This window comes from Syzygium oleosum, unplaced genomic scaffold (assembly GCF_021117445.2).
Source record: "Syzygium oleosum isolate NSW1041296 unplaced genomic scaffold, Sole_v2.1 Sole_v2.08, whole genome shotgun sequence".
Taxonomy (NCBI): Eukaryota; Viridiplantae; Streptophyta; class Magnoliopsida; order Myrtales; family Myrtaceae; genus Syzygium; species Syzygium oleosum.
The window spans coordinates 3,963,568-3,975,557 of NW_026607492.1; the positions used below are offsets into that span (position 1 = coordinate 3,963,568).

The following is an 11,990-nucleotide window of genomic DNA, read 5'->3' on the forward strand; positions in this document are numbered from 1 at the left end:
TTTCTCTTTTTGGGCCTCGGAAATTTCGGGGCGGTAGGTAAGGCGACGACCCACGAGGACGTCAAACCGTCGAAGTCCACCATCGCGTTGGTTCGTCTACCTCCCCTCCTCGGAGCAGCAGCTCCAAGATCGTTCTCGCCATTTTCAGGTCGACCCTCTTCTTCATCTCCTTCTCTTTTGCTCGCGCCGCTTCGTTTTGTTGCAAATTCATTGGTTGGATCGACCTTTTCTGCGGTCGCCTGCCCTGCTAAAGGTTCGATCTTTTTCCTGCTGTTGATCGGGTTGGCACGGGCTGTCGTGTCAAGTTTTTTTGCGGGTCTTCGTTTTTTTGGCGGTCGAACGTGAAATTTGCCCTCCGAGGACTCTGTGAGCTCCGGTTGTTGAACATGGGTGTCGGTCTGGATTGCGGATATAAGAGGGGAAGGAGAAATTTTGGGTCGGTTGTGTTGAGGAGGAGTTGCAAAGGTTCCTTCATTTCCTTTGGACTCGTGGGTCTGGTATGAGTAGAGTTAGTCAGGCAGCTTGACTTTTATCATGTTTCACCTGCGGGTCTCGAGAAACATTCGCGCCGCCGCCGTATCTTCGGGGAAGGCGACTGTTGGGTGGTCACATCTTTGATTTCTGCTGGAAAAAAAGGGAGTCCACCTCTGAAATGCGGATTCTCCTTTGCCCAATTCCCTTTTTTCTCCCCCATTTCGAGTCTACGATCATCGGGGTAGATAATGAGTACCAAAGTCGTTTTTCCAGGTTAGATATAATCGTTGTTCATTTTTCGCAGTCAGGTAATTGATTTCTTGGATAGACGTAGCCTATGCATAGGGAAAACAGTGATGCCAGGGATGCTAAGATGGTTTGTGAAATTAGTTAGCCGAGTGATGTGGAAAACTGTGACCGACCTGATATTCAAACTGGCGAGTCATATTCGAATGCCTAAAGGAGTCTGCCGCATTTCTTATAGTAAATCAATTTTGTAGACAGTATAATTAGTTAATTAATTAAGGAACTCACTACTTTTGCTCTGTCCTTCAAATGCTTGCTTGCGATGGCTAGAATATTTATCAGGAACGATTGCCAATATTTGAGCAGGAGTAGAAACAACTTCTTCGTGATTGCAGTGAAATTGAGTGGTACCCTGATCACAGATTAGATGTAATCTCCTTGCCTAGGAATTATTTGTGTTTTCCTCTGCTTGATAATTTTGAAGCGGTTGTCTCACAATAAAGAGTCTAGTACTGATGCTATCCAGGACAAATAGGAATCTGACTCATCTATGTTATCCAGAATACCTGCTGATCAGTGAAGATTATGGCTGAGTCAGCTGATAACGGTGCTGGGAAGAAGCTTATTCGAATTGATATTAGTTCAGATACTGTTTGCCCGTGGTGCTGCGTAGGCAAAAAGAATTTGGACAAGGCTATAGCCATTGCAAAGAATCAGTTTGATTTTGAGGTTCTCTCTCTCTCTCTCTCTCTCTCTCTCTCTCTCTCTCTCTCATTTGCACATGTGCATGTGCACGTGTGCCTTTTCACCACGGTGCATTTCCATTCTCACTTAGGTCTCATTGGGCCTGCAGATCAAATGGCATCCATTTTTTCTGAATCCATCTGCCCCAAAAGAAGGTGTCAACAAAAAAGAGTATTACCTGAAAAAGTTTGGATCTGAATCGGAAAGCATGGAAGCTCGTATGCGCGAGGTTTTCCCTGTCTTTTTTTGAACATCGTAAATTTGTTACTTATGCAACTATTGATTTTATATCTTGCACATTGTGCAGGTTTTTAGAGGTATTGGATTGGAATACAACATGTCTGGTCTCACGTAAGACGCTTGTGATATTATGCATACATTGGATATTTAAATTCCCGAAGCAAGAGGTTGTGCTGGGAATATTGGTAACATATATAATATATGAACAGGGGAAATACTGTGGATAGCCACAGGCTTATATACTATGCTGGGACAGAGGGGCTCGAGAAGCAACATAAACTTGTGGACGAGCTATTCATTGGCTACTTCACCCAGGGAAGATATATTGGTGACAGGTAAGTTCACTTCCTGTACTAGCATTGAGCTACGTGTGGTTGTATGTGTCCATGCACACATTGAAGTGGATTCCTGAGCTTTGGAAAATCCCTTACCACTGCATCACCTCTTAAGATGCATCCTCTTTTCCCCTGTATTTTATATATTTGAATCCAAAGTCCTCTACAGCCATAGTGTCAAACATGCGTCATGACATTTGCCTTCACCTTTGTCTGAATAGTTTAAGCCTCTTCCCAAGAAAAAAAAGAGTTCGGGTAAGCTGATACTACTGCCCAATTTGTCTGGAAGATATACATAAGATCTGCCCGAAGCATTACTTTGTTCTTGATAGTGTTTGAATGTGAGAGTTAGACACAAGGAAATCATTGCTGGGTGTGCTGGTTATCCTGAATAATAATTGCTAAGCTGGGAGAGAGGGACCATTCTTCGCTAATCTTTAGCAGAACACCCTCATAATCTGAGAAAATGTCAAATAAAAGAAAAAAAGAGGCTGACCAATTCATCGTATGTTCTTGATTTTTCATTTGAACCATAAAGAGACCTTTTTCCTGACTTTACTCTATCCTCAGGGAAATTTGGTTAAGCGATACTTAACATGAAGCTAGAAATGAAGCTTTTTTCAACATTCTTTTGATGCTACTTGCTCGTCTTCATTTTAAATTTTAGTGCAAACTCGAACTCAACACTTTGTATAACCTGGATTCAGAGAATTCCTTGTGGAAGCTGCTGCCAAGGCTGGAGTAGACGGGGCAGCCGAGTTTCTAGATAATCCAAACAGTGGACTGCAAGAGGTTCTCTCTCTCTCTCTCTCTCTCTCTCTCTCTCTCTCTCTCTCATTGTTGCTTCACATTCGAACATAGAGATCAGGAGAGAATGCGTGTCTAATTGTGTAGAATATCTTGAAGGAGCTTTTCAGAATTAAAGATTCATTTCTCTAAGCTGATTTGGGAAATTATTATCTCCATTTTCTATGAATTTTTCAATGATCCTTTACTAATGTTGAAGTTTGCTGCAGTTAAACTCTTTAGTTTTGGCAGCTGCCAGATATTTGCCACTGAATGTAAGAATCTCACGAACCTTTTAATAATTTTCTTTTGCTCCATCAAGGTAAATGAGGAGCTCGAACAGTACTCGTCAAACATTTCAGGGGTTCCGCACTTCGTGGTAAATTGATGCTCTCTCTCTCTCTCTCTCTCTCTCTCTCATATTTTGCCATAATTTTTGGATGACATAGAGATGACTTTTCTGAGATCACTATTTTCAACAGATAAATGGGAAGCACAGATTGAGCGGCGGCCAGCCCCCCGAGGTGTTCCTGCGAGCCTTTGAGGTTATCGCTAGCGGAAACTAAACGAAATGAAAATGTCATGCTTGTGTTTACTCAATAAATAAAAAACAGGTTGTGTTATCTGTTTTACTATAAATACTATATAGGAACAATGAGTGAATAAATTCTTCCGGTTCATGGAAATCTTGCTGGCCCTGGTTTTGCCCTGTTTTTGAGCATGCCTACCAAACACCTTGTTTCAACGGATAAACGTCCGCTTGTGATGTGCTTTATGGATATGCAAAACCGCTTGTCTCACATATGTGACGATTGATTTGCTCACATTTCAATTACCCAAAGCCTGGGACAAAAATAAACATCCGATCTTTTGCTCTCTTGCTCTCTTTTGAGTGAACAGAAAGTGTCGCTGGCTTTACTTGGCCGCGAAAAACTACGGCACTTCGCCTGAGAATCCACAGATATTCAAGCTGCTGTTCGCTATACTTTGACTTTACTACAGAAGCAAAGTCATGCGCTGGGACCGACGTTAAGCATTTCATTTCAAATCTCACTCGAGAAGCGACCTAGCAAACACCGAAAAAACAAGATGCACAGTCTTGCACGTTGCTCTACCAAACGCAGAGTTCCAGCATCAGCAAATTCAGAGAAGAGAACCCGCAGCGCGTCGGCGCCATTAAGTGAAAGCCAGACGTGGTTGGCCAGTACGCGCTTTCTTCTATACGTAGTATCTATCACTAAACAAAACCCAAAAATTGAAAGGCAATGACCTCACAAATCCATTTATCAATATGCACTTGAGCTTTCGCTCATATTTACAATTGCAGTTCCGAGCAGCATAACCAAGTCTAAACAAAGTATGAAGATAATTTAGAAGGAATATATAATGGGACTTTGAAAAGAATGTTTGAGAAATGGGAATATGCACAGAGACTTCTTTACGGTCAATCATGTATATTAACAGGTTCTTTTCTCTTCCCAGTGCTGACAGTATCCTCAACATGAGCATTCGCGGAAGATCAGGTCTCATCGAACACCAACACCTGTCAAACAAAAAAAGGTCCAATTGAGCACACGATTAGGCGAAGAAAACAGTTGAAATACCAGAAGAACATCTTCATTTTTCTCAACTGCCACACAAAATGGCACTGCCTCTTAATAAATATAGAAGACATATAGTGATCCCATAACTCGTGAACCGACAAAATCATAACAAACCACAGATATCAGTTGGTGAGAGACTACCGAAATGTTTGCAGCATGCTCAACCATAGAAGCTCATGAGGCTAGAAATGTACTAAAGTTTTCTGCGATTTGTTTTGGTAATTGTTCGATGATCTTTCTTTTTTATGACGACTACCCAGTATGGCAAAATCCCCATAAAAAGGAAAGCCTCCAATTATAAAGCAATAAGCTGCAAGCATACCAGCATATCCTGTGTATTGGTAGGACTTGTCCAGGAATTACTAAGGAGGGTATAAACCATTCAGAAGTTATCAATCCCAGCAATTAACTACTGGTACATGAACCAACAGGTGTATTTTAAAACCGAATAGAATATTTTCTTTTGTAAAAGGCTCTTAACCTGTCCTTAAAATGATTACAGCCCAATGTGCATAAAGCAGAGGGAGGAACAATCCCAATTCCTACCCCAAAAAAGAGATTCCCCAAGAAAGGTCCCAGTCTATAAGCTCAGAAAACAACAACATACCATTCTCGAAGTTCGTCGAAATGATTTTTATTCGGGACGATTCGAGCATTTGAGGCGTTTGGTAATGGCCCAAAATTTCTATTCCTGAAATAGTAAAAGAATAGAAATGCGTTTGGTAACGGCATAAAATTTCTTTTTATTAATAATATTTTAATAACATTTTAAATATTTTAATATTTCTTTCTTTTCTTTTTCTTCTCCTCCTTCTTGGCCATGGCCGTAAAATATTTTTAATTAATAATATTTTTATTAAAAATAATTTTTTTTTTTGGGCCATGGCCGGTAAAAAGTTTTCTTATAAATAATTTTTTATTAATAATTTTTTTAAAATATTTTACTATGGCACGTCTGGCCATAAGGTAAAATATTTTTTTTATAAATATTTTTTTATTAATAATATTTTAATAAAAAAATTTTATTGAAATTATTTTTTTATTTTTTTTCCATGGCCGGTAAAATATTTTTTAAAAATAATTTTTTTATTAATAATATTTTAATAAAAATATTTTTATTGAAAATATTTTTTTTTATTTTTTTCGCCATAGCCTGTCGTGGCCATGGCCAGAAATTTCTTTTATTAATAATATTTTTTTATTTTTTCGCCATGGCTTGGTCGCGATAATGGCCGGTAAAATTTTTTATTAATAATATTTTTTATTAAAATATTTTAATCTCGCGAGATACGGCGAGGGTGGCCTTCATGGACATTAGAAGCTATATTAAAAACCAAGAAAAAGAAGAAAAAAAAAAATTGATTCTCATTTTTGTTCCAATCAAGAAGCTACTTTTTTTTATTCTTAATTCGCTCCAAAGCGATTGGGCACAAATTTGCAAGAATTTGTGCCTAATCAAAAAATTAAACAAGCGGATTTTATTCTCAAGCGATTCGGAAACAAAATAACAGAATCAAACACTATTGGCAAGTTGCCATGCGCAGCCTAAGAATTCCGGTCGTGCCACGGTGAAGCAATCATCGGGGCACAAAAGTCACAACACGCGCGCGCATGCATGCATGTATGGATGCATGTATGTAAGTTTGCTGTCAGATCCACTAAAAGAATTACCTTGCCACACACAGGGCAGCTGTCACTTCTCTCCTTCCACTCATATATGCAACCAAGATGGAAATGGTGAAAGCATTTTGTCATTATTCTTGGATTCTCAGGCGTATATTCTGCATGTAGTAAGCAGCAAAAATTGATAGAATTCATCAAGAACATCGACAATTTAAATAATCACAACATTGCAGTGACATGTTTCAAAACTATAAACCGAATACAGATACTGAAGAAGCCAACTTGCACGCAATATCTCTGCTGCCACTGTCTGAGGTAATCATCAGACCCAAATTCCAAGTTCGTGAAAGTACTTATCTAGTTCCCACAAAAGCTTGTCATCATTCTCCTTTTCAAAATTTTCTCTAAAGAATTTGTGCCTTTGCCAGCACATTCCCAGGAAAAAAGGAAAGCACAAAAGCATACAGTGGTAAGGTAATTTCTTTCAGAAAAAATATCAAGTTCACCAGTAGATTGGATCTCTAAATAGTTAACAAGCTGCAAGAAACTCAACCACATCGAGGCATGAAAGTGAGCAAGTTGAACTCGCCTAAGATTATGTCTCATCCCTTTTCTCAAACTAACTCAGCAGTTCACGTTATTCAGTATTAGCTTAGCCCGCTAATAATTGTTGGCTCAATAAGCAAGCAACAAGCAACCAATCTTCTGATGCAAAAAGTTTTACCTTCAAGACATGTCGGACAAACATCTTCCTCCTCTGATGTCGTATAAATATGCCCAATATCAGCATTTGCTTTTGCTGAGGAAGGTCTAAGTGAGGTCTTATAAGATTGTTCTTTAAAACCTTTTTCATGTGCATAGTTAGTCCATTTGCCTTCTGAGCAATTATTATCCGATTCCCCATCCGTATCACTTCTAAGAGGTTCTGATTCCTCATTGGCATGACTTGAACCCTTCTCGTGCATTGGAACCAATCCCTCCCTCTGCATGCATAAACGTCTTGGCTCTGTATCATAGGGCAAAGGCCTTGGAGGAGAGTGGTACATGTCAGAAAAATAATTGTCAGGTGACGCTGTAGAAGTCATTGTGGATGCTTCCTGAATGGAAGAAGGGATGGCATGAATCTCCCTTCGAAATAGCATTGTGTACTGCACATCAGGACAACAGAGTGTCAAAATACATGACCAAAATGCGGAATGCAGTTAAAATATCCTCTTCAAGGTAATTATTTTTATTATTGATTGACGTTCTCATCAAGGCTCAGCATAAGATGTGGGTTTGAAGCTCAAGTATGCACAACTCTATCAGACAAGTAGACCTAGCTGAACATAAATCTCAATAACACCGTCTACCAAAAGGAGGGAACCTGGTATTGACCATAGAGCAATATTTCTCTGCAGTAACTAAATAACTGTTGTCAGCGTTACATTGTCCTCTGACCGGTCCTATGCACGCTCTCTCTCTCTCTCTCTCGCTCGCCATGTGTCTGGTAACAGGCAGCAAGAAAGCGCTCTTAACCATATACCATGAGAGTTTCGAGTATCTCGTTACTACATGCTTATTCCCAGTACAGTTAATGATGAATATTAGACTAAGTAGACATTAGAAAGCCACATAATGCCAATGGGCAATAAGAGAGAATCCAAGTTCTTTATCACTATCACTTTTCCTCCCCTTGTTGTCATTTGGACCATGCTTTCCAATCTGACTAATGCCACAGAACATAATGAACTGCCAAATCCACTGGAACAAAAAACTTGACCCCTGGTCAATCTACAATTGTAGAGGGGCACTTCGATAAGGCAACATAAGAGCAAGGGCATGAATGCAGGCAGATTTTAACTGAACATGTATATTTTCAGTTCTCAATAACAGGCTTGTTCTTGGCAATTAATCAGCAACAATTGAAAACCAGTTCTATCACTGACTTTTGTGGAGCTCATCATCCAAAGAAAATATACTCACTGTTAAGGCATTATAAGAGTAAGTGTGAACTGCAACATACCACGTACAAAAAATTATCGACCACGCAATTAAAGCAAATGCAGTTCCTATATGTAGAACTGCTCCGGAGAACATCTTCAAAATCTCGAGCTTGCAAGCAGCAACAGACGGATCCCATCGTGTCAGTTTCAATCCAAAACTGATTTTCTGTAGAAAGTCTTGATCCTTTTGATGAGATTCAAATATGACGAGTGCTTTCTGGATAACAGAAGCCTTGGAAGGAGAACAAACGAGCTGACAGAAGGCGAATGAGAGAGGACACTGAGCTCACAGAAGTCGAGCCACCTCTGAGAAGCAGTACCCTCCCTCGACCAATCAAAGGCTCTTATATGCTTTAGCTAAATGAATGAAGAACAGATCCACCATATGCTTGAACCTGCATAAAATAAGTCATAGCGAATCAGATGATCAAGTTCGTGACAAAAAGGCTCCTGATTTCCAGAAAAGGCAGATGAGCTCGAGCAGAAACAAAACACATTTGACATACCCATGAAATAAAATATAAAGAAAGACATCAATCCTCGCACCCTTATTCAAACAAGTCAATAATCAGACACAGACCCAACAGAACAAGAGCAGTTTCTCTGGCAATATAGGTGCAAATTTCCACACTTTGCCGAAAACAAACAGGATTCTCGAGATCGACCACCACAACAATTCGTGGGCAACGATGTTTCACAAAAACCCGCGAGCTTGTCACGAAACGGACAATCTTTTTTGGCGTGCTTTCGTGGACATTAAGCAAGCTCGCCCTCCTCGCCTCAACAAATGCCATCGGAAAAGAGATTCATCAGCAAGAACGCCTTAAACCCATTAAAAAAAGAAAAGCGGCATATCCCCACCAAAACAAACATAAAGGCAAGCGTGACGCGCGACCAACGCTCGTCGGACCAAGAAACAATCCCAGCCGATGATCCAGAAAACAAGAAAAGAAAAGAAAAGAAAAGCAGAAGACGACACATTGACCTAAAAAGCACGCGACCCAGAAGAGCCGGCGAACTTCCGGGCACGTTTCGATCGTTTCGGCAACTCCATGCCCATCAAAAGACGGACGAGCAAGAAAAGGGAAACAAGGCAAAGGCGAATTGGAAGAGGCAAGCGACGGGAAGAACCAAGAGAGAAAGAAAGTTTACCTCCTGGGGGGACAGAGACAGACAAGGGAACGATCGAAGCTCCGAAATTCGAGGCCGATATCGGAATTCGGATTCGAGGTTTCGGACGGCACTTCGGAAATCGGGATGAGCCCCCCCTTCCTCCTCGGAGATTGTCTGCGTTTCCTTGCGTTTTGCTCTGTTCTTGTTTTTGGTGCGTTCTTCCCTTTATCGTTTTTATTTCCCCGGCGACAAAAGCCACGAAACGCTTCTTGATTACTTCGTTGATTAATTTCAGGGATAAGCGCACCGGACCGGAAGTACCGAAACTTGTCGCGAAAATGTAATTTGAGTCGTGAAGTTCTCAGAAAAGTGCAATCGAATCTTGAAAAATTTCATAAAGCGCAATCGACAGAAGGACTTGATTGGATCAATTTGATCAGTTTTAGGACTCGATTATATTTTCTTGATGAGTTTCGGGACTCGATTATGCTCTCGTGACCGGATTTAGGAATTTCGACGTGCTTATCCTTAACGTAAGTAAATGATGATGGCAAAGGATTAAAGTGATAATGTACGACAGGGAAATTTTTTTTATTGGGGAATATAATTGCAGGATATTGTATTTGCGTTGGTTGGGATTGTGGTGGGGGCACTGCATCTGCCATCATCCCGTGTCTGGCACGAGATTGATAGTAACATATAAATTAAATAATGAATAAGATAATGATTTTAAAAGAATCTACGTAATTCTCGTAACATCTCCCGCTTGAATCTCTTAGATACTGTATTAGTTCGAAATTAGCATTTGCAATGTTACGATGATTTGAATTTCTTTCGCAAGATAACCCCCGTCGTGCGAAAATTTCTTTCTTTACGATGATTTAAAATTACTCGTGCTAGGTAAAAGATAAGGGGAAAATGGCACGGATGGTCGCTGAATTTTGGCTCGATGTGCAGTGTGGTCCGTAAACTTTTAATCCGTGCAATGTAGTCATCGAACTTTATCTCATTGTGCAATGCCGTTCCTAAACTTTCGATTTGTTCAATATGATCTATAAACTTTTGATACATGTTCAATCCGGTTCCTGTTGAATATGAAAATGTTCGATATTGTCCCTAAACTTGAATTAATGTAATGATAACATTAAACGGTTTTATATAATTCAGGGACTAACTTGAACATGTACCAAAAAATCTAGAAACCACATTGAACAGATTAAAAGTTTAGGGATTACATTGCACGTTAAGTTGAAGTTCAAGGATCATATTGAATAAATTAAAAGTTTAGGGATTGCACTGCACATTACGTTGAAATTTATGAATATTTTTGTCATTATCCCAAACGGACGAATGCGAACGAGATTATCACGTTATCCTATAAATATATGTGGATTCTAAATTTAGATGACCTTCCTTATCGGGCAATGATTCGAGTCTATCTTTTGAAATAATCCAAATCACATTTTTTTTCGCTACTTCGTGCCAATCATCTCGCTTGCGCACACATAGCTTGGTAAATGGTACATTGGTACGTTTTGTTAGTATAAAAGAATTTATCACAAATATATCAGTTTGGGATTTTGGTTAAAAAATTAGTCTAAGGTATGGGTGATCGGTTCCCGGTCCAGTTCCCATCCGGTCCAATGGAACTGATTAATGTAAAAATTCCTCAACCAAACATGGTGAGATTCCCCAACCATACATAATATCAACATGCTCAAAAGGGATGAAGATGTATACTGACATCATTTTAATGTCTAAATAGCAAAAGTCAAAACATCTAAAATAAGAATGTAGCTCACGCCTGCACACACACACACATATATATATATATTGATCGGTTCGGTCTGATTGGTCCAGTTCTCACATTGGAACCTGACCGCCTGGACACCGATTCCATTTTTTGGAACCGGGAACCAAACTGATACTCCCGGGAACTAGACCAAACCGGCCGATCCGATCTGGTCCGAGCGGTTCCCAATTCGAGCGGTCTCGTTTGCACACCCTTAGTTTAGGGCAAATTTATCACAGATGTACCAGTTTGAGATTTTAATGGTCAAAAAATTAATTTTAAGTAAATTTATTACATGCGTACTAATTTTTGATTTTTCGTGGTATTAACCCTTATAAAAAAGAGTTATTTTGTTTGGGTCACTAGATTAGCTTTCGGCAACCATTTGGGCTTGTTGCTATTCACTTATTTATCAAGCTTATTGAGGTAGAGATCCAGGGAGAAAATTGTCAAAAAAGTTATAAATATGTTGTGTTTTTATCAATTTAGTCATAAATCTGTTAATTGTGCAAATGAAGTCCTAAATTTTTTCTTTTACATTTTGCAAATTGAGTTTATCCAGCCAATTTTGGCCGAAAATCGCTGACGTGGATGCCGGCCGACATTGACGTAGACACTTCTTTAACAATATTTTAATAATTTTTTCAAATATTTTATTATTTTATTTTGTTTTTCCTTTTTTTCTTTTCTCCTCTTTACTTTTTACTCTTTTTTTTTTTCTTCTTTTCCCCTTTTCCCCTCGGCCATTGTTGGGCTTCGTCTTGCCGACCTCAAGCGAAACCTCATCGACCATGGTGATGGAGGCGGAAGTGCCGGAGCCGGCTCTAGTGATGACGAGGTTGATGTTCTAAAGCAAGGAGAAGAAGCAAAAAACGCTGAGGTTGCGAGACTTGCCGGCGATGGTGATGACATAGGCAAAGCGGAGAATGATGAGAACGACGCCGAAGAGGAGGATGTTCTCGAGGAAGATCAATTTGGTCGGAGATGGCTTCATCATCGGAGAGATTGCGATCTAGAATCAAATTAGAGAGAGAGAGAGAGAATCAAG

At 39.7% G+C, this 11,990-nt stretch overlaps 2 protein-coding genes across 4 annotated transcripts; one reads left to right on the forward strand and one right to left on the reverse strand.

Moving 5' to 3' along the window:
• Window positions 1-17: 17 nt before the first annotated feature.
• Window positions 18-3,511, forward strand: LOC115684163 (uncharacterized). Of its 2 annotated transcripts, none has more exons than XM_030608866.2 (8): window positions 18-148; window positions 1,282-1,449; window positions 1,574-1,693; window positions 1,772-1,815; window positions 1,914-2,039; window positions 2,747-2,831; window positions 3,148-3,204; window positions 3,308-3,511. In XM_030608866.2, exons 2-8 carry the CDS (start codon window positions 1,306-1,308, stop codon window positions 3,389-3,391), a joined length of 660 nt encoding a protein of 219 aa, XP_030464726.2. In that variant the 5' UTR covers window positions 18-148; window positions 1,282-1,305; the 3' UTR covers window positions 3,392-3,511. The 2 variants fall into 2 exon arrangements, with proteins under 2 accessions (XP_030464726.2, XP_056169700.1); XM_056313725.1 differs by having other exon boundaries at window positions 119-253.
• A 569-nt stretch (window positions 3,512-4,080) lies between these two features.
• On the reverse strand, window positions 4,081-9,347 carry LOC115684149 (E3 ubiquitin-protein ligase At3g02290-like). Of its 2 annotated transcripts, none has more exons than XM_030608852.2 (5): window positions 9,190-9,347; window positions 8,058-8,432; window positions 6,777-7,200; window positions 6,101-6,210; window positions 4,081-4,368 (listed from the first exon to the last, which is right to left on the reverse strand). In XM_030608852.2, the coding sequence occupies exons 2-5, from the start codon at window positions 8,172-8,174 to the stop codon at window positions 4,345-4,347; spliced, it is 675 nt and encodes a 224-aa protein (XP_030464712.2). In that variant the 5' UTR covers window positions 8,175-8,432; window positions 9,190-9,347; the 3' UTR covers window positions 4,081-4,344. The 2 variants fall into 2 exon arrangements, with proteins under 2 accessions (XP_030464712.2, XP_056169699.1); XM_056313724.1 differs by lacking the exon at window positions 9,190-9,347 and adding an exon at window positions 9,023-9,133.
• Window positions 9,348-11,990: the final 2,643 nt, after the last annotated feature.